The sequence below is a fragment of the Agelaius phoeniceus genome, chromosome 5, assembly GCF_051311805.1.
Source record: "Agelaius phoeniceus isolate bAgePho1 chromosome 5, bAgePho1.hap1, whole genome shotgun sequence".
NCBI classification, from domain to species: Eukaryota; Metazoa; Chordata; class Aves; order Passeriformes; family Icteridae; genus Agelaius; species Agelaius phoeniceus.
The window spans coordinates 19,895,571-19,920,737 of record NC_135269.1 but is presented as its reverse complement, the minus strand read 5'-3'; the positions used below and the strand labels follow the sequence as shown (position 1 = coordinate 19,920,737).

The following is a 25,167-nucleotide window of genomic DNA, read 5'->3' as shown; positions in this document are numbered from 1 at the left end:
TCATCTAAAATGGAGTGTGTGTGTTATGTCTAATTGGTTGTGTTATATAAAGACAGTGTATATTTTTCTTGGAATGAATGCCCCTATCTTCCAATGGAACATGCGTAACCATTGTGGATGTGGGGCACTGCAGCGTCCTCTGAGCACATCCTGCAGGAGATGGGAATGTGCAGGATCTTTTATAAACAGGCCTCTTTTTGTCTCTGTAAGAAGAAGGAGCTGACTCAAGGAATCTGATCATCTTCCAAAGAAAACATCTGTTTTAAATATATTTGTTTGGATTCCAGTCAGCGCACCTAGGACTTGCATAATTAGCTTAGACTACAGAGTTCCCTTTTCAAAATATACATTTATATAAATAAGCCATGCATTTTCATTAAGCAAATACTCCTCCTTTCTATCTTTTTTTCTTTTTTTTTTTTAATTATAAATTCAGGCTTGTATTTTAACATACAGTTTTGCAAAGCAAGGATTAATTGAGAAACTTTTTCAACACAATTATTTGTATGATATTCATTTTGCTGTACTTACAGTGGAGAAGTGTCTTTCAACTATATGATCAATATTTCAGTGAATGAGTGTATGCATTTATAAGCATGCTTTTGATGCTGATAATTGATTATTTAGTAAATAAAATATTGTTGTACTTTTTACTACTTTTGATACCTACATTATTTTAAATGTAGATAGTAGAGTTTTGAAAAATTAATTATGGTAGTACATGTCTTAAGTTTACCCTTCTTAAAGATCTGATTAACTAAAAATACCTAAAATATGGAATTTATTTCAACTTTAGCATCTTCTTAGAGGCTACAAGAAGAAATGAAACTCAGTTAGTGGCCCTTTCTCCATTCATCTTGTGCCATTCTGCACCACATGATTCCACTGAACCAGAATCCCCTATCATACAGCTGTGCAACATTAAAAGGATTATTTTCTAAAATTGGGTTAATAATTATGCATATCTTTCATATGAAGATCAAGCCTCTCAAATGTTCAGACATTCACAGATGGGAATTAAATCTTTTACTTTGGGAAAAATTCAGCCCGGAGTGACAATTTCATAATATATATTGCAGGTGTGCCTTATTGCAGGAGGGCTGAAGGTGTTTTTTCAGCCATAAAAGTAGATTCTAGGCCATTTTTTTGCAGTTCACACAACCCAGGTGAAACTGTTGTTAATTTGACCTGTTATTCTTTATATCACGTCTGATTTCAGTACTAAACCTGTCCAAACAGGAATTATGCCTGGGTTGAGTGTGTTCATGTGGGGCAACATGATTTGATTCTGAATTATCTCAAATCCCTACTTATTTTCTCTCTGTACAGAGTGATGTGTTGTAAGAGAAGTGCAGTTGTGTGTTTGGTGGAACTTTTTTGGTTTTTCCTGCCATTTTCAGAAGTCCTCAAGCATAGTCTGGGTGAAAAATGCTTTCAGTAGTTCTATATGTTCCTTCCAGCAATGCCTGTGATTGAGAGAAATTGTCTAAGCGTCCTTCTCTCTGGCTTTAAAGTGCGGCACTTTAATTGTCTAGAATTAATTAATATTAATTATTTGTATTTTTCAAAAGCAATGGTATGCAACACTTTGGTCTAGTATGGAGACAATAATGATGGCTGTTGACTTCCTTTTGATGTAACTTACAGGATAATAATACAGATTTTGTTTGTTTGATGTTGTGTAGGTGTTTACTTTGTTGTGGATTGCTGACTGGATGGTGCACCACTTCTGGAAAAAAGGAAAAGACCCTGATAGTTTTTCTATCCCTTATCTTACTGCACTGGGAGATCTGCTTGGAACTGCCTTATTAGCTATAGGTTTTCATTTTCTGTGGCTCATAGGTGACAGAGATGGTGATGTTGGTGACTAATTATTCCGATGGATGCAATGACTTTTCCTGGAATATTGACAAGACTGCCCACTCCACTTGAGGGTCCTCAAAGTGTTTGTTCCTTTTGGTCTAAGTAAATCCAGTTGACACAGACATGAAACAGCCTTAATGATTATAGTTTGGTTTGCTTTTAAAAACTTGGATGGAACTACAGTACGTGAGAGCTTTTTTCTGAAACCAAGGTGGGTTGGAGGTAGCTGAAGATATCTGAGTAGACACAATAAAGGGCAGATGAATCCTTCATCAAGTTTTAAATTGCCTAAAGAGTTGATGATATGTTCTTACCTTGCAATTTCAGTGCTGCAGCTCTCTGACCATTGTAGACTTGACACCAATAATGACTGTTATGGTCCACACATTTTGTCACAGGCTTTATTTTCTGTAGAAGAATATGACCATCAGTGTTTATAAAATTAGACACTTGAAAAGTGTCTGCAGGACTCAGCCCGTTTTCTTTGCGCTAAAATGAGCAACCTAATTATTTTCCTGTTGGGATTTATTAGAACAAAAGTAGAAAAGGCAAATAATAATGTGACACTGATCTGGTCACTATTAATGGGTGAATGGTTAAAACTCCTTGTGTTGAAAAGTGTATGTTCATGTAGCAACTGAAAAGATGTTTAACTAACTGATATTAATGGTGTTGTGATGGCCAGTATCCTGATTTTAATGAAGTATTTAGAGGTGTTGATTTAACTGTATATACTGATCCCTGCTTAAACTTGCAGTATAAAAGATGAAGTTTCTTTTATAGGCCCTTAGGCAGTTACGTAAACTTCTCAAATTCCAGACCTATGTCATCAATTTCTAAGTAGAAATCTCTGCTTTCAAGCCATGCAAATAATATGGTCAATAAGAAAATGTATGGCTTCTCAATTATTTCTCTTATTTGTAGACCTGAATATTTCAAATAATACATTGATCAGGAGGACTCTGGTTGCCATTTTGGAAAAAAAGGTACTAATTGCTCTATTTTAAAATCTACTGGGAGTTCCTCACAGCATAAATTTTAGAAGACTACTGCACACATCCAAAATGCATAATGAAATAAACAAATTGTATTTTAACTGTTGTGATTGAAAGTTTTAAATTTTGAGATTTAAATAAGACAACTGAATCCATATATCAGCATATAGTTTAATCTTGTAAACATTGGTCATCTGCTTTATGTATACAAATGCTTTTTAATTTGATGGACCTACTCAGATGAGTAGATTACGTGGATAAATGCTAATGTGACTTCTATATGTGTTGGTCATCTTCAACTCTTTGGAAGTTCAAAGTGTTTGCAATCTTAAAAATTAAACCAGCTATTCAGTGCCTACACATGGCTTTAGATGCCTGAACTTTAGCTCCCTCATTTAAATCTTTTTATTTAAGCATTTTCTTGCTGTTATTATAATATAGTTGTTTGAATGAATCATATGTATTATGTCTTTTATTATGTGAGAGAAAGATGAAATCTTTCTACAACTTCAGGTTCTCTGACTTTTTTTAATTTGTATTAATGTTATTTAAAATAGCTTCTTGTATGTAGCATTTCAGGAAATATTATTAAAATGTTTAAAATGGAATAGAAGAAACTCAATTTTTTCCAACAATGGTTATTTATTTTTGATACAGCTGTAGATGCAAATTTTTGTATTTGTTAAAATTGCCATCTGAATCAACTCAACTGACATTTCATGCACTTATTATAGTTATTGGACTTTAGGGTAATTTTAAAATTAATTGTAGGATTCTTAAAAATTAAAATTTCTTGAGATACATGTGATCTTGTCTGATCCAATGCATGAGGGAGTTGTAGTATGGCAGTATCCTTAGTGATTAGTATCCTAAATATTTCCCCAGTAAATAAGCAACTGTTGGTACAGTGTGACTGTTTAGATTACCAAAGAGGGGAAGAAATGTTACATGAGTAAAATTAAGTAAAATTTGAAAAAGGGAAGTGTATTGCCAGACTGAAATTATCTGGGCTTGAAAACAATAAGTGATGGGAAATTATAATGGAAAAATTTGTTAGTTGAAAAAGGGGACAGTCCATTTCATGGTTGAGAGAGCAAAACCCATTTTGTGGGACAGAAAAAGGTGCAGACTTTCACAAAGCATTCATTATCAGAGGCAAGAGCAAACAGAAGGAAGTTATTTGGAGAAAAGAATCAAAAGGCACAGCCAAACGTGTTTCTCAGGAAGGGAAGAAAAATATAACTTGTGTTGAAAGGATTTAGGGAAGAGGTGTAAAAAGAGATACTTTAGGGAGGGGTGGAAGTGAGGGAGAAAAAAAGAATGCTCTTACATACGATTAAAGAAGAACTTTAGTGAGGAAAGAAGTGCGACACTGATAAAACAGGAAAAACCTTGACATCCGGAAAACCAAGGAATAAATAATCTATGATGTCAAAGGGGTTTGATTCCTATATGAAAGGAGCATTTTAGGGACTTACATGCTTTAGAAAGTCTGCTACCTCGTGTTAAGAAGGCAAACAACTCTTACCACATTTCATGTATTCCAGCTGTGAGGATAATATGGGAGGTGGCACAAAAGAGTGCTTGGATACCAGAGAATTTTTTCAAGTACTCAAAAGCTGAACACCCTTAACCAATTTTAATTTTAGTCAAGTCAGTCTCTTCACAGCATTCCACCTACTTGATTTTTTAAAAAAGCCCAGTAATAGTGAATTACTTCACTTCATGTGTGGGTGAGAAATGTTAGCAGAAATTCTGTCAGAGACAAATTGTGTGCTTTTTGTACTGCTTAAAACATAGAATTGAAAGGGACATCCTGAGATGTTATTGTCTCTTTTTATCAAAATAGCCATATTTTATAATCTTGCAGATAAAATGATGACTCTTGGTTTTAAAATTCATTAAGTCCTTTCCTCCTCTCAGGCTGCCAGAAGATTCTTTCAAACCTTCCTTTCTAATCTGCCTAATTAGGGCTATGGCTGGTTCACATCTCTTTGCTTTTGAGTCAGCATGGAGCACTTCCTTTGATTCTTGCTTTTATTAGCTCATTCACCTCTTTTAAGTTGTGGGTCGTCCTAAAGCTCCTCTTGGAACTTCTTGTTCCATTTTTATTCTGCTGATGAGCTAGACCAGCCAGAAGCTGCAGGTGGTTTGCCTTACAAGTTACTGTCTGTAACCTGGTGCTGAGTGACTCTTGGGGTGGTCTTGTTTGGCCTTTCTAATTGTCTGCTATTTTTTTTCCTCTACTTCAGAAATATCTCTAAGGGGAGTAGAACTACAGGCAGGTTATTTGAAGTGTGTGTTATTTTCCATTCTGAAGGACTCTGTGACCATCTCAATGGCTCTGTGAGTATGCATGAAAAGGGATAATCTTATTTGTAAAGTACAGCCAGGTGCAGCTTTAAAATGTGGAGTTAGTAGTGTTTCATACCATAGGTGTTTTCTTTTCCTGTGTAATGCTTTGAAAATAATCATTCTAGTGTGTTACTGAATGACTCCAGCTCCTTTTTAGAGTAATTATATAGCCAGGATTGTTCCTCTGCTTTATTATGCTGTTTGACATAGGGGAAGATTCTTCTTTTAACATATATAGATCAATATTTTGATTTTTATAGCATTACTGTAGATCTTAATCTGTAATGTTTTAATTGGCAAAATTATATCCCACTCCCATGTTTAATATATTAATTTCACTGGGATTTTTAGGATGTTGATGAGAAACTGGTGAGCAGCAAATGAATTTCACTCCTTTTTACAATTTGCAAACAAAATTAGACTTTCCTCATACAAAGATTAGAACAGCATGAGGATTTTACAAATGCGGTACAGTTTGCAGAATCAGGATTCAAAATGAGACCTATCATCTTTTTAATGTATTTGCTATTTCACTTCAGTTGTGAGTGTCACAAAAAGCTCTCTTAAGTGCAAGAATAGCCTCAGAATACATGTCATGAAACAGTAGCATAAGTGCTCTGTGAAATGAAATGTTTGAAATTCCTTATTATTATTGTAATGGTAAAATTGCTATTGCAAATGAGAGTCTCTTCAGAGGTGCAGAAAATGGCAACAGAATATGATAATTGAATTATAATCTTCTTTGGAAAAAGTAAGGTAATGTTCACAAACAGTACTAAAAGGACTAGAAGTGCTGTGAAGTCTCTTAGTAGGATTTTTCTTTTCTTTCTGACTGGATTTGTTGTGATACCATACACTGTTTTGTGTTCTCTAATCCATTCCTAATCACTTCAGTCTGTTGTTTAGTAATCTTTCGGATTATCATTTACTCATATATATTTGAAGTTAAATAAACAGTGTTTTTTATATATAGGTCAGTAAAGAACTAGGAAAAAAAAGTGTGTTTTGTCATTTCCTAAAGGAAAGTCTTTCGGTTAAGTTTAATGAAAATTTGATCATCCTGCATGCTGTGCATGAATACTCTGGGGAATCCAATATTATCAAGACATGAATAATTCACAGTTAAAGCTAAGAACCAGTATGTTAACTAAATATACAAGATTGCCATATTCCAGGTGGGTACTCAAGAGCAGGAGTCATTCAGCATTGGCTGGGCTGGATGGGCTTTACCTTCTCTGCAGCTAAAAAAGCTGGTTTCAAGTCCTGCTAGTTATTTATTTAATATGCAGGCTAGTTCATCATATCCTCTGTTTATGCTTTTATTTCTCAGTCCAAACTATACTTGAAATATGCTTCTTCCTTACTTAGCATTCTTCAACTTGCTCTTTTGGGAGATTGTTTCCTCTTCAACAGTTGCTTAAAGTCTTAAAAGGTAGAGGAAGTGCTTTCCTTGAATAATTCTAAATCTGAATTTCCTTGAATAATTCTAATTCTAAATTCACTTTTTGCAAGTGAAATGGGGTGCAAGTGAAATCCTGAATTAATTATATGGTAGACACCTTCTGAACAGATCCTCAGGATTTAATAATGCTAAGTTCTCAGATTTACATTTGAAGTTACCTGGACACAGTGGTTGTCTCTCCACAGCGTGGCTGCTTGCTCTGATTTGACCTTTCTATCTAAATTAATTTACTTGAAGTTTAAAAAATAGTAAAAAATGCAGTGATTGATGTCATTCATAGAGCAATCACTTAAAAAAAAACAAACCCTCTATTTCAGACATAAAACTAAATCAGTTTTAGCTAGAATAGTTATTTGCTAAAGGAAGTCTGAATAAATTAAGCTTAAGAAAGGCTTAGATAAAGGTTAAACCCTGACTTTGCCCAAGCTTTTATGGAAAATTTGGGCTGCTGTGGGTTGCAGATTTTGACTTGATGTAGGGCTGCAAATACCTGCTGACAGCACAGAGATCTCGTTCTGCTAAAAAGGCATGAATTGCTACAGTAAAATTCTAGTTTTTAGAACAAGCCAAAGCCTAATGGGTAAACTGTTATCACCCAGCTGTATGTTACCCTGACAGCTTTATGTATTAGTGAAAAAAAGAGAAACCAAGGAATAAACTTTGATTTTTTTTTTTCTCTGACTGAGGAAAACAGCTTTGCTGGTTGCTTGTTTTTTAATTAAAAACTCTGATTGAAATGAGATTTTCAAACCCACATAATTTTACTACAAATGCTATGTCTCATTTTCCAAAATGATCTGTCCATTTGTTGCATAGTGCTAGGATGTGTGCTCCTAAAGGAATGTTAGCTCAGGTTGCTTTTACTCAAAAAATAGGGACAGTCAATGTCAAAATCAGTAATCTTATTAAAATATTGGCAAAATATATTTTAAATAATGTATAAAGGAATAATAATATTTTCTATATGTTTTCCTCCATGAATAAGTCACTACTCTAGGTCCTTAATGCCTCTGACTTAGCCAGCAGAAGGTTTTTATTGACAGTGAGTTGAATCTCAGAGTCTAGAGGCTCGAGCACATCAGTAGAGTGACATTTCAAGTAATAGGGGAAACAGGTGGCTTCTTGTCATGCCAATAGAGAAGATGAAGTTGATTTTACTCTTTTAACATAGATTTCTTTATAAAATTGATTAGCATGCAATCTGGGGAGGTGGCATTTGGATACTTCTTTCAGTGCACTGAGGAATAAACCAGACTAATATTTCAAAAATTTCAATCTTTGGTAAAGTTGTACGTGCAACTGGAAAAGCAAGATATTTTATTTTTGTGTGGCATCAGGAGTCTGGTACGTGATGATGTGTAACATAGCTAGTGAGAAAGGCATGGTGCTGCTGGTTGGCAAGCATATGCCCTGATTGCTGCTCTGCTGCTGGCTGCACGTGCTTGATTTATTTCTCTTTTCCTTCCCATTCTCCACATTTTAAATTCTTTCGTAATTATGATGGAATTGAATGATACATGTTTTTATCCAAACAAAGTTTGGAAGTATTGGAGTTCATGCCTGCACAGGGAGCAGGTTATGACCACAGGAACAGTCTTTCTTCAAACTTTGCATCATCTCTACTGGACTTAATCTCTTATTTGGGCCAGAGGACACTTCAGTTGTGCAGGATCCTGTCACTTTGTCACACCCTGCAGTGCTCCCCATCCATCTCCCAGTGCCAGGGTGCTGCCCACAGCCCTGCTGCTGCCAGCTCTCCTGTCCTACAGCAGCTTCCTGAGGCCAGTACCACGGGGCAGCTGGTGGATATAAATAGGAAGGGATTTTGTAAATTTGCAGTTATTTAATGGAAAAATTGAGGCTTGCCAAAACGACAGATCCTCAAGTTTCCTTCACTAGTGCAAATCCAATTTTTTCAGTCTCTGTGGCAGTATGAGAGACTGGTCTTTTCTTTCCACTATCTTACAAGCAATGAAGGAAACCACACAAAAGCTGTGCACCCAAGGCTGTGCAGAGAGGCCATTTCTTACTCCATTACCCCCAGAATGGAAGTTTCTGGGTTTGTGTGCAAGTGATTTCAATTTTGTAAAGCCCCCAGCTCCCTCCCTCCATCCATGTTTGAGTTCTGCAGCTGTTGCTTCCCCTTTTCCTGGGCTCGGTTCCCTGGTTGCTCTGCCCACTGAACCCCACCAAGGGATTTCTCCTGCTCCACAGGAGTAGATAATTTTGAGTTTTCAGTGTGTCCTGCCTATAATATACAATAAGGCAGGTAAGAAAGCAAAGCTGTGTGGACAAAAATCCCACCCTGAAAAATCCACCCTGAAAGCATGAGCCATAAATAAAGCACACAGAGAGGAATTTTCTTTCTTCAATTTAATTGAAGTTACTTAGAAAAATAATCAGGCTTGAATGGCTTTTTTAAGGAAAGACTCATGAGCAGGTCACGCTTGTGTTGGCAATGTATAATTTATCTTTTTTGCTTTATTAACAGTATATTTAAGTATAAGGAGATACTTCTCTACAACAAGCCTTCTACTGCATACAAATAGGTTAAAAAAAAATCCAACCCCACATTGATGTTAAATTATTCGTACACATTGTATTGTGCATGCATGTAAGAAAATAACACTCTCTGTAACAAGAGTAATAGTAAGGACAGTCCCTTTTTGTACCTGAAAAGTGCAGCAGACTACAGTGAAACCCTAAAACATCTGGGGTCAACTTACTTCTAAAAGCACTTCTGCTTGTGGATTATTTATTTCACTCTTATACAGCGCATGGTTCAGGCAGTTTGCATGTTTCTGTCATAATGGACATGATTTATGAAGAGGCTGAAGAATGGACTGAGCCAGGTTTGGGGGAACATCCCACCACCCAACAGTCTCCACCATGTTCATATGGGCCAAATTCAGCCTGCACTCCAAGTTAAGGTGCTTGATGCCTTTGGGGGGAACGACCCCTCAGCTGTGGGTATCATGCCAAGTACAGAGCCACCAGCACTGCTGGGCTCAGGGCTGGCCCTGCCAAATGACAAGGAGGCAACAGCTGCTCAGAGATGAGGATCACTGCTCCAGCAGCTTTGAGGTGGCTGGGGACAGAGGTGGGGAGCAGGAATTCCCCTACTGATGTTCTCTATGTGCTCATCATTACTAGACATAATTAATGCACGCCCTTCTACAACAGCAGCTTCCCAGGTGGCCCTTTCCAGCCCCATGGGCATGTCTGTGTTTCACATTTTGATGTGGCTCTGTGCTGCCCATTTGTCTCCCAGGACCAGCTGTGGCCACAGCAGAAATAGAGCTGGGAGAGAGGCAGAACTCAGGAGCAGACCAGCTCCTCTTCTCCTCCAGCTGGGAAAACCAGGGAAGAGTTAGAGGATAAAACCAACCCAGTTCTCTGGCTGCCCCCCCATGGCAGGTGGTGGCTGCAACCCTGAATGTCCTTCTGTGTAGCTGCAGTGGAAAGACAGATTTTTTGGCTCAGTCAAAACAGCATGCCAAATAGGCCAAAGAAATGGCTATTCTTTAGCATTTGCAATCCTGCTCTGAGCTGGTGAGGGCTTGCTGCTCACTACACAGGACATGATCATATCCAGCATGTCAGCTGTTCATTTTAAACACAGATCTACAACCCATTCACAGCACCTCAAAACAGATATAATGCACTAAATAGCCAGGTTGTAGTAGTTTGGGATCAAGGTTTTTCAAAAGCAAGGGATTTCATGCACCCACTGAAGTCCACATAAAAGCATACTCAGTGCTGAGCATCCACCCATAGAAGCTACCCTCTGTGGGGAGCCAGAATTTAGGTAATCCAACCCAAAGCTGTTGCTAAAAATCCTGGCTGGAGGAACGGTCAGCCCTCAGATCTCCTGAACACATTTTTCACTTAAAGCTTTTCTATCACAGCTACCATATAGAGGTTTGGTGTCTCCAAAGCTGTGAAACTACAGAGAATATTTCAGAATGCATAAAAATGTGGTGATGGTGCCAGAGAAAAGTACAAAAGGAAAGGGGGAAGCACACCCTGTTCTTTAAATATTTACTTTCTGAAGAAACTTTTGTCTTAAATGAAAAAAATCACATCACATTCTGCTGGATGGATTAAGAGCTGACTGAGAAGAAAATTGGACCAGAATATGAGCACTGTGGATGCAAGACCAAACTAACACACAAATAGCTTGTAGGAAGTATTGTGAGGAGGAAGAGGGCAACCTGCCTCAGACAGTTGTTTTCTTAACAAACATACAACCATTGAACTAGGAACATAAGAGGGCCAGGGCACTGTGAGAGGTACAGCTCCACACACTCTAAATGAGACTAAACTGCTTTAAAGTAAAACAACAACCAGTAATTAGCAATGGACCAGGAATTCAGAGGGGTGAGCCAGCCAGCCTGACCCTTGTCAGCCACTGGTCCAGTGCTCCAGGTTATAAATAGGGGGTGGGTTATGAAAACTGTGGCTGTTCCAGAATGGATAAGAGATTTATTTGTATGGTATGATAGAGAAAATAATGACCTGAATCCTGCCTAAGACCAAATCCAATTGCGAAAGGCCTTCAGTTGCTGTTTGTTATGTTAGTTTTTCAATGAGATTTATTCAGCAACTTATTTTTATCAAATAAAATGCAAACTATTTTCTTCTTTAATCACATCTGTGTCCTGGAAACAAATACAATTCAGTGGATATTACTGGCTACTGTACAATTTGACATTTTTCACGATCTGGCTCTGATACTGTTGAAACAGCTCTGCCTTGAGCTGAGTTTATTTAAATCATCAGTCTTTTTTGAAAGGGTTTGTTTTGATCAAAAGATTGACATGCAGGCAAGTTAAACCCCCCATTTTTAACCATCTATCAACTTTAAAACAAATCTGATATTTTTACAAGTGTCAGTTTAGCCTCTGCCTCCTTTTGCCCATCAGCTGCCTGTGGATGCTGAGGTGGCTACAGAGCATTCCCTCACCTGCATCCAACTGAAGCAAACATCTGGAGAAGCCTGATTTTCTGCTCCCACTAGCTGGCTAACAGAACCACACTGAAATACCATTTTTCATTGTTTATCTGCTGTGTATAGATTACTATCTGCTTACCCAAAACAATCTGCCATCCCAAAAAGCAGTTAAACACAAAACAACTGCTGCTGAGACATTCCCCTTAAGAAAAAAGGTTATGGTCTTACATTAGAGATGACTTGGATGAATTTCTAACACATCAGAACTTAGAAAAATTCCTGTCAATGGCATTTAGGCATCAGCTAAAAAAGAAGGTTTCTTCTCCTCCCTAGGAAAAAGCCATGGATCCATCATGTAGGAAGATGAGACCTTTTTTATTGCCTTGCATGCTTAATCAACATGAAGATGACTTTTTGAATTTTCAAATTACATGCCCAGATTGTTTACAGCAACGTATCATTACCAGTTGGTTGCCCATCTTAGGATCAATTAAGGAGGCATGACTTGAAGAGGATGGATGTCCCCACAGCTCCATCCTGGATATGAATTAAGTCAATGCCAATTGCTTTGGGCATTCAAAAAATCTCTTACAGCCACTTTCCAAATGCTGATTCTTTTCTGATGGACCATCCCCAATTCATTTGGGCTGGGAGGCTTCAAATTAAGAGCCAGTGAGAGTGGTCATATTCTCCAAAAAATCATTAAGACTTATAAAAGGTTCATGGTTTCTCTTCCTAAGGAATACACCTAAGAACACCTAAGGAATGTTTCTTTCAGTCATGGGTATTAGATACCCATGAATCTACCCAAATCTGGGTTACTTTTCTTTTTCAGGCCTAGAAAGATAGATTTTGTACTAGTATGGAGTGCAACATTACTTTCTAAAGAACTTATTTTCACCAATCTTCTCAAAGCGTGTGGTTCCAGAACCCACGCTTCCATATTCCCATATTTACCTGCATCATTGCCTAATGGAAGAATATTATTACCCAGAGCAAGCTGGAAATTGAGGAAAGCCCAAAACCAGACTCCTTTGTTAACAGTCCACATGTTATCCTATCTCTGCTGCTGAAGTGAAACCTACCAAGAGACAATGTTTTAAATAAGTATAAATAACATTAATTAGAACTGGAGGAATGCAAGATCAATGAAATTCACCAGAACACAATTACCATTGGTTTAAACAGTGTAGCAGTATTATTCATTTCTACAGCTAGATCATCACAATCCCGTTACTCTGCAAAGAGAGCTGTCCTTTCTTACAGTTGATTTAAATAATTTTGACTGTGCTGCTTGCAGCATCATTCAAAAAAAGAAAATATTAATTTACAAAATAACCCATTCTCCATATTTATTATGACAAATAAAAATCTTAAATAAAACAGGCTTTTTCTCCCCTCTTTCCCCACAACCCATCCCTCATTCCAATTTCAGGTAGCTTGGCACTGAGTAATTAAACATTAAAAAATCAAGTTTGTAGACTTCATACAGCTGTGTTTGGTGCAAGGAGCTGATGTTCTGGAAGAACTCTGTGGTCATTTCATCAGTAGTTCTCGTAGACTTTGCATAGGTGGGGAATTTCAGGTAGTTGCCTACTCCCGCCAGCTGGAGAATGTAATTTGAATCCTCTTCGAGTGTTTCGTACTTTCCTATGAGGTCGTAGTGGATGTGGCAAGGGTGGCAGAGGGAGTACACAGTCTGCCAGTGCTCGTTGAAGGGCTCTTCTCTTTGGGTGTGTGGGTCGATGAGATATGCTACGAACTCTTCAAATTTCACATCATCACCTTTCCGCAGAGCCTCCTGGGTTGCGTTTTTCCTCTGGCGCCTCACGATTTTGGTGCCATATCGTTTGTGGAAGGAAGTGTTGTACTTCTGGGTGAACTTGTTCCTGTAGGCTGACACCAGTCTTTCAAAAGGCTCGCGAACAAAGAGGAACTTCATGTAGTTTTTCAAGCGGTGGTTGATCTCTGGGATGCTGTACTGGTTGAGAGTCTTCAGGTTTGAAGACACGTGGGCTTCATTGGCCGGGATTTCCATTGGATCGCTGTATTTCCCTCTTCCCGTCAGAACCATCATGACTCTCTTCCAGTTTGTGCAGGCCACTTTGGGAACATAGCAATAGATCATTTCATGATCCTCATCCACGACCAGGTGCTTGAGATCGTTGGGTGTCAGCACACGGCGCTTCCTGCTGGACACGCTGTTTGCTCGGCACGTGTCTGTCACTTGGTCTCGTCTGATCTGATGAAGAATTGCTGTGTTGGACAACTGCAAAGGAAGCACAGGCACCAGAAGTAAAGGGCTGGGAAACGCTCAATGCCCTTTTTGCTTATTATACAAATTCATAGAAAAGCAGATCTTTCCCTGCATGGAATAATTCATTATGTGGCTGGGTACAACTGACACTATTCTAGAAGACAAACTGTTTTTGTCTCAAAACTTCTTGATACACACTGATTAAATGCTGTTCACAGAGTATCCAGAGCTTTGCTTGGAAGAAAATATTAAGGAGCAAAAGTGCTTACACAGCATGGTGGCACATGTATTTACAGAACCCTTATCTTGAGATGTGGTCACTGCTTCTCTTAGGCCTGGAAAACAAATTTTGCCTCCACTCTGCAGTTAAACCCACAGCTACAGCAGTGCTGGACCTTTTGCTGCCAAGATGGGGTAGGAAGATACTGGAAAATTTGACAAAGTGAAAATACTGTGTGTTCTTGTTATTGGTGTCTTTTTGGTTAGAAAATTTAATAGTCATGGCTTGTTTCTTGACTATGACTATATGGCTTATACAGCTATGGCCAGAATAAATGAAGTCCATGGATATTCCTGCAACTTCCCAAGAGGAAGATTCATTCAGACCATGCCAGTGCAGGGCTTCTGTGTTTGGTTATTCAGAGGTGTCTCTGCATGGCACGGGGATTTTCTGTGCAGCCCTATCCTCACTGCTATAAATACCTTATTACTTATTGAGAATAAACTGCATCAAAGCAACAGTGAAAAGATGTTAGTAATGTCATTTACATTTATTTAACACCATTTACCTGTGAATTTTGAAGAACCTTATGCTCAATAACTAATTTAGCCTCAAAGACAAGAATTAAGGCAAGTATTGACTTTCCTATTTGATAGGCAAGGAGGTCTGAGATTCCTTCTTGTATGCTGAATCTTTCAAAAGTATTTATCTTGTACCTTCTTGTTGAATTAACATGAATCACAGGACACTGAAAAGAAGTATTTGAGGCAGTGCAGACTCTATGCACCTGCTATATGTGTTCCTTTGGTTATAGGGGTCTTTCTCCCTGCCAGTATACCAGAAAAAAATAGTACATACCAGGCAAAACCTTGGGAAATGGTTTTGCACCCGCTTGGGAGTTCTGAACCTCCAGTTCCTGCAGTCACGGGTCAAATCTCTGCTTTCAATTGCAGTACTTAGACATGATTCCTATTTTAAAAACCCACCAAAACTCAAAGAACAGAATCCAAATGAACTTAGAGTCAAAACTCAAATGAAAATCCAAAATGGGACCAAGCCAGTTGTAGGATTTCTGAGCTTTTCAGAGAAAAGAAATAGAAATTGCTTTGTTACAGACTAGTAGTGCTAAGAGCCCAAGTTTCACCCACCCAAAGGGCAGCAAAAGCTTTTGCAGCACGTGAGCAACAGAGACTCTCCCTCTGCCTGGGCTGTGGTGGGTTGCAGAGAAATGTCTCCATAGTATGAGCAACACCAAGGGGCTGATGTAGCTCAACTCAGGGCAGGAGGACTTTTTCTTCAAGAGAGTGTATATGTGCCAAGCCTGGGACCTCTGTATTTTGCACAGTGCCACCTACCACTTCTCCTCTGAATTCCATGATACTTTCCTCATCTCTTTTGCTCCTCTGTTCAGTAAAATGATGGCTAGAGGTTAAAATGTGCACTAGCCCAGTGCAGTTCTTTTAGACAACTTGGCTTGTCTTTTATGCGTGTGTGGTATCCCCCTGGATATTTCCCAAGTGCACTTCAAGGGCAGTTTTATGTCACAGTCAAAGTGATGAGAAGCCAGATGTGAAATGTGCTTCGTGCTTCCTAGGAAAACGGACTGGCAGGGAGTTTCCAAATTAGATGTTAGAAAGCAGTTCTGAAGGACCACACAGATTTTTCAAGAAAATTAGTTTTTCTGTTAAAAAAAAAAATCCCTTTTTCAATTTATGATGTCCTCAGAGAAAAACAGAAGAAATGGATCTCAACCAGCTCTATACTCATTAGTTACCAGTCAATAATTTTCAAAGCACTAAAGAAAACCCTATGCAAACACACAGACATACAAATTCCCTTTTGCAAATAAAAAGCTGAAATCTCTCCTCCTGCAGATTTTCATCAAAAATCATATAGCACAGGAATGCTGTTTGCTCCAGGTTGGAGAGGAGAGGAAAAGGGGAAAGGAAAGAAGGAAGTGTTGGAAGGAAGGAAGTATCAGAAGGAGGGAGGGAGGGAGGGAGGGAGGGAGGGAGGGAGGAAGGAAGGAAGGAAGGAAGGAAGGAAGGAAGGAAGGAAGGAAGGAAGGAAGGAAGGAAGGAAGGAAGGAAGGAAGGAAGGAAGGAAGGAAGGAAGGAAGGAAGGAAGGAAGGAAGGAAGGAAGGAAGGAAGGAAGGAAGGAAGGAAGGAAGGAAGGAAGGAAGGAAGGAAGGAAGGAAGGAAGGAAGGAAGGAAGGAAGGAAGGAAAATATTGCTACATTATGTTAATGCACTGTATCTGATTTTCTGGTGCTGTTCTTAGGATAAATACAGAATTAAGTGGATGAGATTCTATGGTCTGTATTAGATAGAAGGTCAGATTTGATAATGTAATGGTTGCTTCAGACCCTAATCTGCAGATGAATCTTTGTAGAGCTCTGCTTTGCTCCTGATTTGATTCCTCCATCAATAGGCTAAGCACTTCCCCATACATTAACATTAATGAGCTTTTCAGACATTTAGAGTAAGGGGAAAACTGCAGCCTTAGTATTTGCAATTACCAATGAGCTTGTACTACTTAAATTGATTTAGAAGATTACACTTGTGCATTTTCAAGTGGTACTTTCCTCTCATTCTTTTTAACATGGAAAAAAATATGAAGAAATGGGATAAAAGCCACATTTACTAAGTACACAGCAACACCCCAGGCTGAGCTGTGCATGTGCTCTGACCTGCCTGGGGGCACACAGAATGCATATTAAATAGCAGTAAAACAGTAAAAAAGATTGTCTAGTTCTCATCAATGACAGCGCCTTTTGGAATAGCTGATCGACGAAGGACCACATAGGAAATAGAAAGCTTGACTTCCTTTTTATTCTATCCTACTGACTTCAGTTTACTAAAACAAACAAACAAAAAAGATAAAAGGCCAATCTAGTGACTGTCTTAGAACAATGCCAAGTGTATCAAAGCCCATTTCTTCTGCAGCTGACTAACACACATGATGCACCCTAGAAATGCTGACCTACCTGCTTCCCCCAGAGACACACAGTCCTGCTGGCTCTCCTCAAGGTTTGATGGCAACAGCCCCCTTGCTGAAGGAGTGGCTGATAGGAAAGCCACATTGGTCCTGCTCTAGTGAAAGGCCAGGTAAGGCACCTGAGAGCCTTTAATGGAACCCTGAAAGAACCACCAAACTCTCCTTTGCACAAAGGACACTCTCTGTGGCCCCTAGAGTCTACACAGCACCATGGCAGGTAATCATAAGAGCATTTTCAATTTAGTATTTTGAAACTGTATATTAACAGTGGGTGAGCTGATGGTAATATGGTTCCTCTTCTTTTAAAGTTACAGGCAGGGCTTTTAAGCCACATAACAATTTCACTCCTGAAGCTGGTAAGGGGACCTGGAGAAATGGTTAAGTTTAAATGAGACTGGAAACACATTTGTTTAAACTAGAGACCCACCTGGCCAGGGAAAAAGTGCAAATGTGCTCACGGCTAATTAGGAAAATATACCCCACAAATTTAAGCAGCCAGAGAGAAGATCCAAGGAATGGATATCTTTAAACCCATGGATGGTAAAGGACAAGACAAACAATTGGGGTCATGAACTTTTCTTCCTCCAAAGCTGTAACAGATGTGGCTACAGCAGAGTTGTGAGTATGCAGCTGCTGCCTGGACACTGATGGCTGTGCCCATGCTCATTACCAGAGGTCCCTGCTGACCCCTCAGTTTTAGAAACCGCAATAAATAATGGTCTAAATCCACTTTGGCTGAGGACACTTTCAAGCCTGAGAGCAGCGTGGGGATGGTGATAAAGTCGTGCTCAGGTGTGTCCTCTGACAGTTCAATTTGGACTTCATCAGGCCATTAAAGGTTTTGGGAAGACATCTGATAAAAGCAGCTGTTCTCCCCTGAAAGGATTGACACCAGAGATGCACTTAATGTTTTTGTTTTCCTGCAGAAGCTGTAAAGGGGGACAGAGAAGAAGCGCATGTCAAGATCAAAGTTTTCCTTCCTTTTCTGATGCAGTAACTGAGTTGAACAGTGAAGCAACATGACCAGCAGGAGACTTCTAAGCTCAGTGGCATTAAAAGAAGAAAAAGAAAAAAGTAGTCTGGGGACACTCTGATCGCAGAAGCTTCTCATCTCTATCAGTCCCAAAGTAACAACAAGGGAGGAAAGCCCAGTACACTCTGTCCTCTGTTCAGTGGAAGGTGGGGGTGTGTGTGCAGGGAGGGCAGGAGGGTGTTTTGGGGAGAGCACTAGAGATTATGCTGACCAGAAATGCATATGCTGACCAACTGGCAGTCATCAACTCATTACAGGCAAAGGTTATTCAAGGTAAACCAGAGAAATGAGATGGGAGGTATTTCCTTCTGGTTACTTAGGCACAGCAGGATAAAGTAATCTTTGAAGACCTTTCCAAGCTTGATGGCCAAGCAGCAAGTACAGATTTAAACACAGGGAATTTTTAAAAAAAATTTTTCTGAATATAGTAGTCTACTGAAAACTAGGTGCAGACATCAAGTAAATTCTTAGGTACCTGCACTGAAAGCAGTTTTTTAATAGAAGTATGGAAATACTGAAATGTAACTCAAAAAGCCCATTATTTAAGTTCTGTCTCACTATGAAAATTATGGTGGAAACCCTCCACATTTACCAGGCAGGATTTAGTTTATTTCTATTGCATTGCCTGCAGCTAGTTCTGTATTACTGTAACCAGGCTCACAACCAGCCTATGCTGGGCCTGCTAACAAGACACTTGATCATGGCAGACTGAAGGGCAAAATTATCCAAATTAATTTAGCATGGAATAAAGAGGATAAATGGCATTTGCACGCCCATTCCTTGCTAAATTGGTTTTTCTCTTCAATTTTGCCTTAACGAAGACTTTGCATCTGCCTTTAATTCTTAAGTTACCTTTATATTTGGAGGTTTGGTTTGTGTCCTATGCTAGAACTGTACTAGTTGCTGCAGAGCTCCCCTCATCTGTGGTCCATCAACTAAAAAACAGCTGACACCCAGTTGGGTCTATCCAGAACTGATAAAACCAGAGCTCATATCCACCAAATTCTTCTTAACAGTATTTGTTCAGAAGGGGTATGTATAGCAGCCTCAGAATCCACAGAAAGAAAGGTCTTCAAGTGAGAACTGTCAGACAGATGAACTATAGGTGGCACTAATGGTCCTGGTTGTGTGATATCAAGAGATTCAGTTGTCTGAAATCTCAATTATTATCAGCTTTCCTTCCCCCAGCCCATCAATTACACCATCTCAGTTCTAGGAGGTGTTTATTCAAGATACAAAATGGTTTTTAGTATTACTTTTGTTTTCCCAGATTCTAAAAGGGTGGGGGATTTTTGAGCATGAGGTTACATGCAAGCATGTTTTCAATCCTGGTTTCACATGAAAGGTGTGAATAAGTTTCTTGAAACCTTGATGGAGAGCCTTGAAGTTACAAACATGGTTTAGACTATTTTAAGACTTGGCTTTTACAATTTGCATCCATAACTACCCTACTTATTGTATATATGTGCTATACACCAAGTTCTAGATTGTATTCTTCAAAATGTTCAGCATTAGACAATAATGGGGACCAACAATTTTTCATACTTGACAGTCCAAGCATTTCTCAAATCATCACAAATAATTATTACTCTGTGCAGATTTCTACAGATGACAGACAATTGTAGCTGTGCAAATCAAAACACTGTATATAAAAGAACAATTGCATTTTCAATAAAGGGATTTTATTAAACTGACCTGAACTGCAACATTTTTTTAAAGTAATAGCTTTGCAACTTCTCATACTTTGATTTACTTCACATTTCACGGCATACTAATTTTGACTTTACTTTTTCAAAATGTTTGAGCACTCAAATGAGGAGCATACTAAAAATTAATATTCAGAGAAAGTATATTGTGTGTCCTGAAGATGGAAATGCTTAACATCTTCCCTGAAAACCTGTGGACAGACAAACTGGAATATGAGTTTTGCTATGAAAATGTCTCTACAGAGTGACTGGATAAAGGAAGATAAAACTAATATTAACTTAGGAGCATTTTTACCAAATGAGAACATTTTAGAAGCAAATTATATCCTCTGAAGGAAACTCTTGAAATATTACAAAGCTTTATTATTTTCTCCATTTCATGCATTGAACCTAGTGCCCTACAGAGAAGATTAGGCTGAATACGCTTTTTTTTTTTTTTTCAATTCTTTGTATTGCAAACCAAGATAACCACAGTTGCCATTGCAGAGAATGCACCAGGGCTATGAAAAGAAGGATCAAAACTCTTGAAAAGAAAACAGTCATACACAGTATGACTGTATTGCCAAAAATCGCAAATTGCTTCATACATTCCCTCCTTCTTCCTATGCACATCTCCAATTTTGTCCCTGTGTGTCTGGGTGCACTCAAAGAAGGGCAATTGTGAGACAATTCAGCATTACTGTGGGGACTACAATGATTTAATTAAACCCCAAACCCACATCAGCTTTGGCCTTCACTCTTCTTTGACCAGCTGCTAGACAAGTACTAATTGGGTGCTAGAAAAAAAACAGTACTGAACCAGGCAAAATCTGGAAACAGACACACATGCAGGCACAGATGCTGATCCTATGCTGGGAAAACTTCACAACTAGGTCATTAAATATTGGCCTTTTCATCTTGGATAGAAAGTTAAGTAGCACAGAGGGGCTAAATGATGCAAAGTCTTGAAAAATCAGAGATTGACAACAAATGGCACAGCTGTATAGAAAACCAGCTTTTTAATCAGGCTAAAACTGTCACACAAGATACTGATCCAGGAAAAAAAGAACCAGCTCCCTTCCAATGCCACCTTCTCTTGTATAATCCCATACATCTTCGGAAGCCTGTCCATTCCCATTCTCCCTAATAGGAACTATTTGGTATCAGGACTCATACCATACATAGGGTTTGGGGCTAATAAGATAAATGTATACATCTTGTGAAGTGTCCCCTCTGAACAAGGAGAGGGAAAAGTTGCAAGTCCCAAGGAAGATCATGCATAAAGACCTATGGCCTGGCCATATTGAGGGTGAAGGATGTGCTGACATGCACGTTGCTGTTCTGAAGCTCTGGGGAAATATTCTAAACACAGGGCAGGAAAAAACTGAAGTGACTGAGTTTAAGTGCAATACATGTAAGATGTAAGAAATCTTCACGGAGGGCTGGAGAAGTCTTGAGCTGGAACACTTAAAACAAGCAATCTTCAAGCTGGTGGGCTTATTGGGATTTAATTTATGGAAGATGAGTTTGGAGCTTTGTGTTGCTTGTACAAAGAGCACTTTGCACTGTCTTTCCAGCAGCCAAACAAAAGGAGGGGGAGAAGGCGAATAGATGATCAATCCTTTTTTTTTTGTTCTCTCACAACAAGAAGAAATGGATGAAACCCCAGGCTGGGACCTCAGCTGCCATGGTGGGGTGAGGGTGATGGAGCTGTGCTGCTTTCCCATGGCAGAGGCTTTGTGGTGGGACCTGACCTCTCTGCACCACTGCCACAGCCGCTCGCTGCTGCTCTGGCATGAAATGGTGGCGCGTGATGAATCTGTTTGCTCCTGGCTCGTTCTGTAATGCAGCAATAAATCACTTTTTGCATGAAAAAACTGAAAGGTCTGGTTATTGTATGAATTTAATTTTAAAATGAAAATTCTCTATCCTTACCCCTCCAACACAAGCACACGGACAGATGTGCACACTTCTGATGGCTGGGGCTGAGCTCATGCTCTCCAGACCTGTGTGTGGAACCTGTAACACACAGGGACACAACCACTGTCCTTCTAGCCCTCCTTTCCCAAGGATAAACTACTGTTGTCCACAGGTGCTTGGGAAAGGGCCAGGCTTGCAGAACTGTCTCCAAGTCAGCAGGGACAGCAGACAGGGTCAAAAAGGCTTCCACTTTTTATCTCACAACTGCCAGGTTACTGTTGGGGCATAGATGAAACATTAACTGGCACAACCCAAACTCAGGGACAAGCACATGGGTTGGGAAGCTCAAAGCCAAGTGAGTGACCTATAGCTGCTGCACTCTGCTGCTACATCTTTACTGTGGGAGCTGTAGATATGATTTTCAAGGAAAGGCTTGAGAATTGGTTAGGAAAAGGCATGCCATGGACATCAGCAAATGATGCACAAGGAGGAGCACTGGGCTCGGCATACATGGAGTCAGCCAGGGTGGAGCTGGGAGTAGCCCTTAAAAAACAGAGTGAGAAACAACATTTTAACATAGCTGGCATCTAGGAGACAATGGAAAAACTGACATTTGTTTCTGTGTTGCAAGGAGTTGTGGTGACAGGGGTGAGATAAACTGGGTAGAGTGAGGAAACAGGATAGAGTAGATACGTAAATACAAAAATACCTAAGAAATTCCACAAGGAGGAAAGGAATAATTTGTACTCAGTCTGGTTAGGACAAGTAATAACAGAGCTAAACAAGAGCGACTCAGATACAGGATAGATGCTAACAGAAAGGTAAGATACATCTGTGCTGAAACAGAATGAGGAATGTCCAGCATTGGGAACATCCATCTGCCCAAAAAGGGAAAAGGACTCAAATTATCCCACCACACAGGCAAGTGTTGTCTTGCAGGTCCTTCACGCTTTGCAAATGTGGGATGGTGGCTTCTGTAAGCTAAGCTCACTATCACAAATCTCAGTATTCCACACACTCCAGGAGCAAGGCTTTTGGCAAACATTGCAGACCCATACAGGCAGGAGCCAGTCAATGCTGTGAATGAAACCCCCCTGAGGAAAAGGCAACACCATCCACCTCCAGGATGGGCCGAGACCAGACAGGAGCTCAGACAGAAATTGTGTGAAAGCCTGCACAGGACGTGGGGAGGAGATACAGGAGGTCTGAATGCCTGGAGTTGCCTGGGACATATGTGCCCTGCTCCTCTCAGCAGCTCTGACCTGGCAGCCAACATTTATGGCTTTCTCAGTAATACAAATCCTCTTTCTTTACCTCTGGGTTGCAGTTCAGGTGTCACACAGTCAAGTAGAAATACTTATTTTTTTTCTCAGCAGGATATTTGCTATTTTAAGTGAATACAATTTACTCAGTCCCATGCTAAATCGGGGTAATATGTTTCCAATTTTTAACTCCAAGTACAGCACACCCAGAGCTTTTGAAACCAAAATAGGAGAAACAGGAGAGAATTGCTGCATAGCTGGTTTCCTTACATAGAATTCATGGGCTTTAGTAACTCCCTCGAGAAGAGGGGAACCCTCCAATTACATGTTTAGTGTGTTTAGTTCCCCAATCCAAGCAGGCCTTTGGTTGGGACAATGGGACACCGTGGGATGTCCCTTCCAATATCTCTGAGCAGGTCAGGTGAATGCTACTCCTGTGGGTCAGGGATGCAGGTTCAGGCCTTCACCAAGAAATGCTGTGTTGTTATTTTTAAGGTAAGAGGCTGGAAGTAGAAGTGCTGATGCCTGCCATGTGTAACTCTGCTGAAGGTCTGCCCTGTGAACCCTGCTTCTGTCTAAATGGATGGTGCCAAGGTCCAGAGAAGACGGGGAAGAGAGAGATAATCTCACCCTCCCAGAAGGTCAGTGTCAGAAACAAGAACAGATTGCATCTCCTATCTCAATATGGCTCTCTTTTCTTGTAATGATCTGGATGAATTCATCCTGGCACAGACTGGCAAAACAACTAAATCCTTTGGGTAATGATTTTCTTCTCCTTGATTAAACTATCACAAATTAAGTTTATTTGACTTCCTCTTAGTAAGGTTATATTGTGCTCAGACTACACCTTGCTAAGGTAACTTTTTCTGGCATGTTTGACTGTGCTGCTCAGTAATGCTCATAGAAGGTGACTAACCAGAGTTGCTCATTCTCCATGGCCTTAATTACAGTTAACTGGAAACTTTTCACCTTTCTGCTGCTGTTCAAAAAGAATTAGATGACCTCCTGCTTGAAAAAATAAAAGACCTCTTATACTAAAATGCTAGCATTCATTTATAATCTTATTTACAACAGGCTTCCCAGGAAACTTTCCTGCTGCAGAATGTAGCACAGAAATTACAGGTTAGCACAAAAAGCCTGTTTCATCAATGGCTTCCTAGGTCTGATTTATTCTTTATTGAGATAAACACCAGTGACTCCAATCCTGAGGGATGCTCAGTCCCAAACAAGCCAGCCAGCAGTCCTTTAGCCCAACTATAATTCTGTCACGATTGGGCCCAAAGAAGGATCAAGACAAAAGTCAGGAAATGAACCATGACACAGAAGAGGAAATAATTTGCCTTTTCAATGTTTTCTGTTTCTGTTGAAACCCTCAGCTGTTTCAGTCTTTGTACACCAAAACAAACCCACTCCCATAGCCAACCACAAGTTATTCTACCACAGGTTGGCTGGGAGGCAAAAAGCACATCCATAAGTCTGCTTTCCCTGTTGGCCACTGACACCTATTCGCAAACACCAACATGCTCCACCCACTGTGTCTACTCCACACAGACAACATCCAACATTCTCTGGATCCAACCACCAGGACCTTGCTGGAAACTTCCAGTCTTCCTGGTTCCTCAGCACAAAAATAAAAGAACAGAAAATGCACCTAGGTAATCTTCCTTAAATCCTGACAAGCCTAGGGTGGCTTGGTTGCATTTTTGCTACATTAATTCTTCTTATGTCAGAGCATGAGGATAATGTTAAAAGTCCCTTTTGTCAGCCATTCAAGACAACTGGAAGGTACGAATAATAGTATGATGCCTTATTCATTTTCCTCACCTCTACAGCCGTGTTTACTGTGATTTCTAAGGGTTCTCTGTCTCATCTAATAACAGATCTATTTATGGACTGCGTACTAAATGTTGTTTTACAATAAAAGAACAAATTCTTAACGTTTCTTTAAATGGCAGCTATTTTTTTCAAACTGTTACCTCAACTCCAGTCTGAAAGAAATTGCACATCATCTTTTCCTTTTTTAAAATGCTCATTCTTTTAAAACTCCCCAAAGAAAATGAGCAGAAAAGGCCCCTCTGAGCTCAGGCTTCTGGGATCCTTCTCTGGCTGCAGCCAAGTGCTGTCTCCTTGCCCTCTGCTCCTTTCACAGATCCTGAAGGCATG

At 39.6% G+C, this 25,167-nt stretch overlaps 2 protein-coding genes across 7 annotated transcripts in view; one reads left to right on the top strand and one right to left on the bottom strand.

Annotated features, from left to right (window-relative positions):
- The window catches only part of SLC41A2 (solute carrier family 41 member 2), a 75,884-nt gene that overhangs the window by 40,230 nt on the left and 10,487 nt on the right, over positions 1 to 25,167 (top strand). The window contains exons 11-12 of one of the 5 annotated variants that reach the window (XR_013182329.1): positions 5,111 to 5,204; positions 18,031 to 19,831. Coding sequence is in view for 3 of the 5 variants with exons in the window: in XM_077178462.1 (XP_077034577.1) it covers positions 1,686 to 1,871 (186 nt within the window). In the remaining 2 variants the exon portion in view is untranslated. Of the gene's footprint in view, positions 1 to 1,685; positions 3,481 to 5,110; positions 6,182 to 18,030; positions 19,832 to 23,499; positions 23,646 to 25,167 lie in introns of those variants that run through there. The other 4 variants (XR_013182328.1, XM_054631633.2, XM_077178463.1 and 1 more) reach the window with 4 other exon arrangements.
- The window catches only part of CHST11 (carbohydrate sulfotransferase 11), a 168,810-nt gene continuing 152,765 nt past the window's right edge, over positions 9,123 to 25,167 (bottom strand). For both annotated transcript variants that reach the window (XM_077178464.1, XM_054631634.2), the window contains exon 3: positions 9,123 to 13,898. In XM_077178464.1, the coding sequence (XP_077034579.1) occupies positions 13,050 to 13,898 (849 nt within the window). In that variant the 3' untranslated portion in view covers positions 9,123 to 13,049. The remainder of the gene's footprint in view (positions 13,899 to 25,167) is intronic.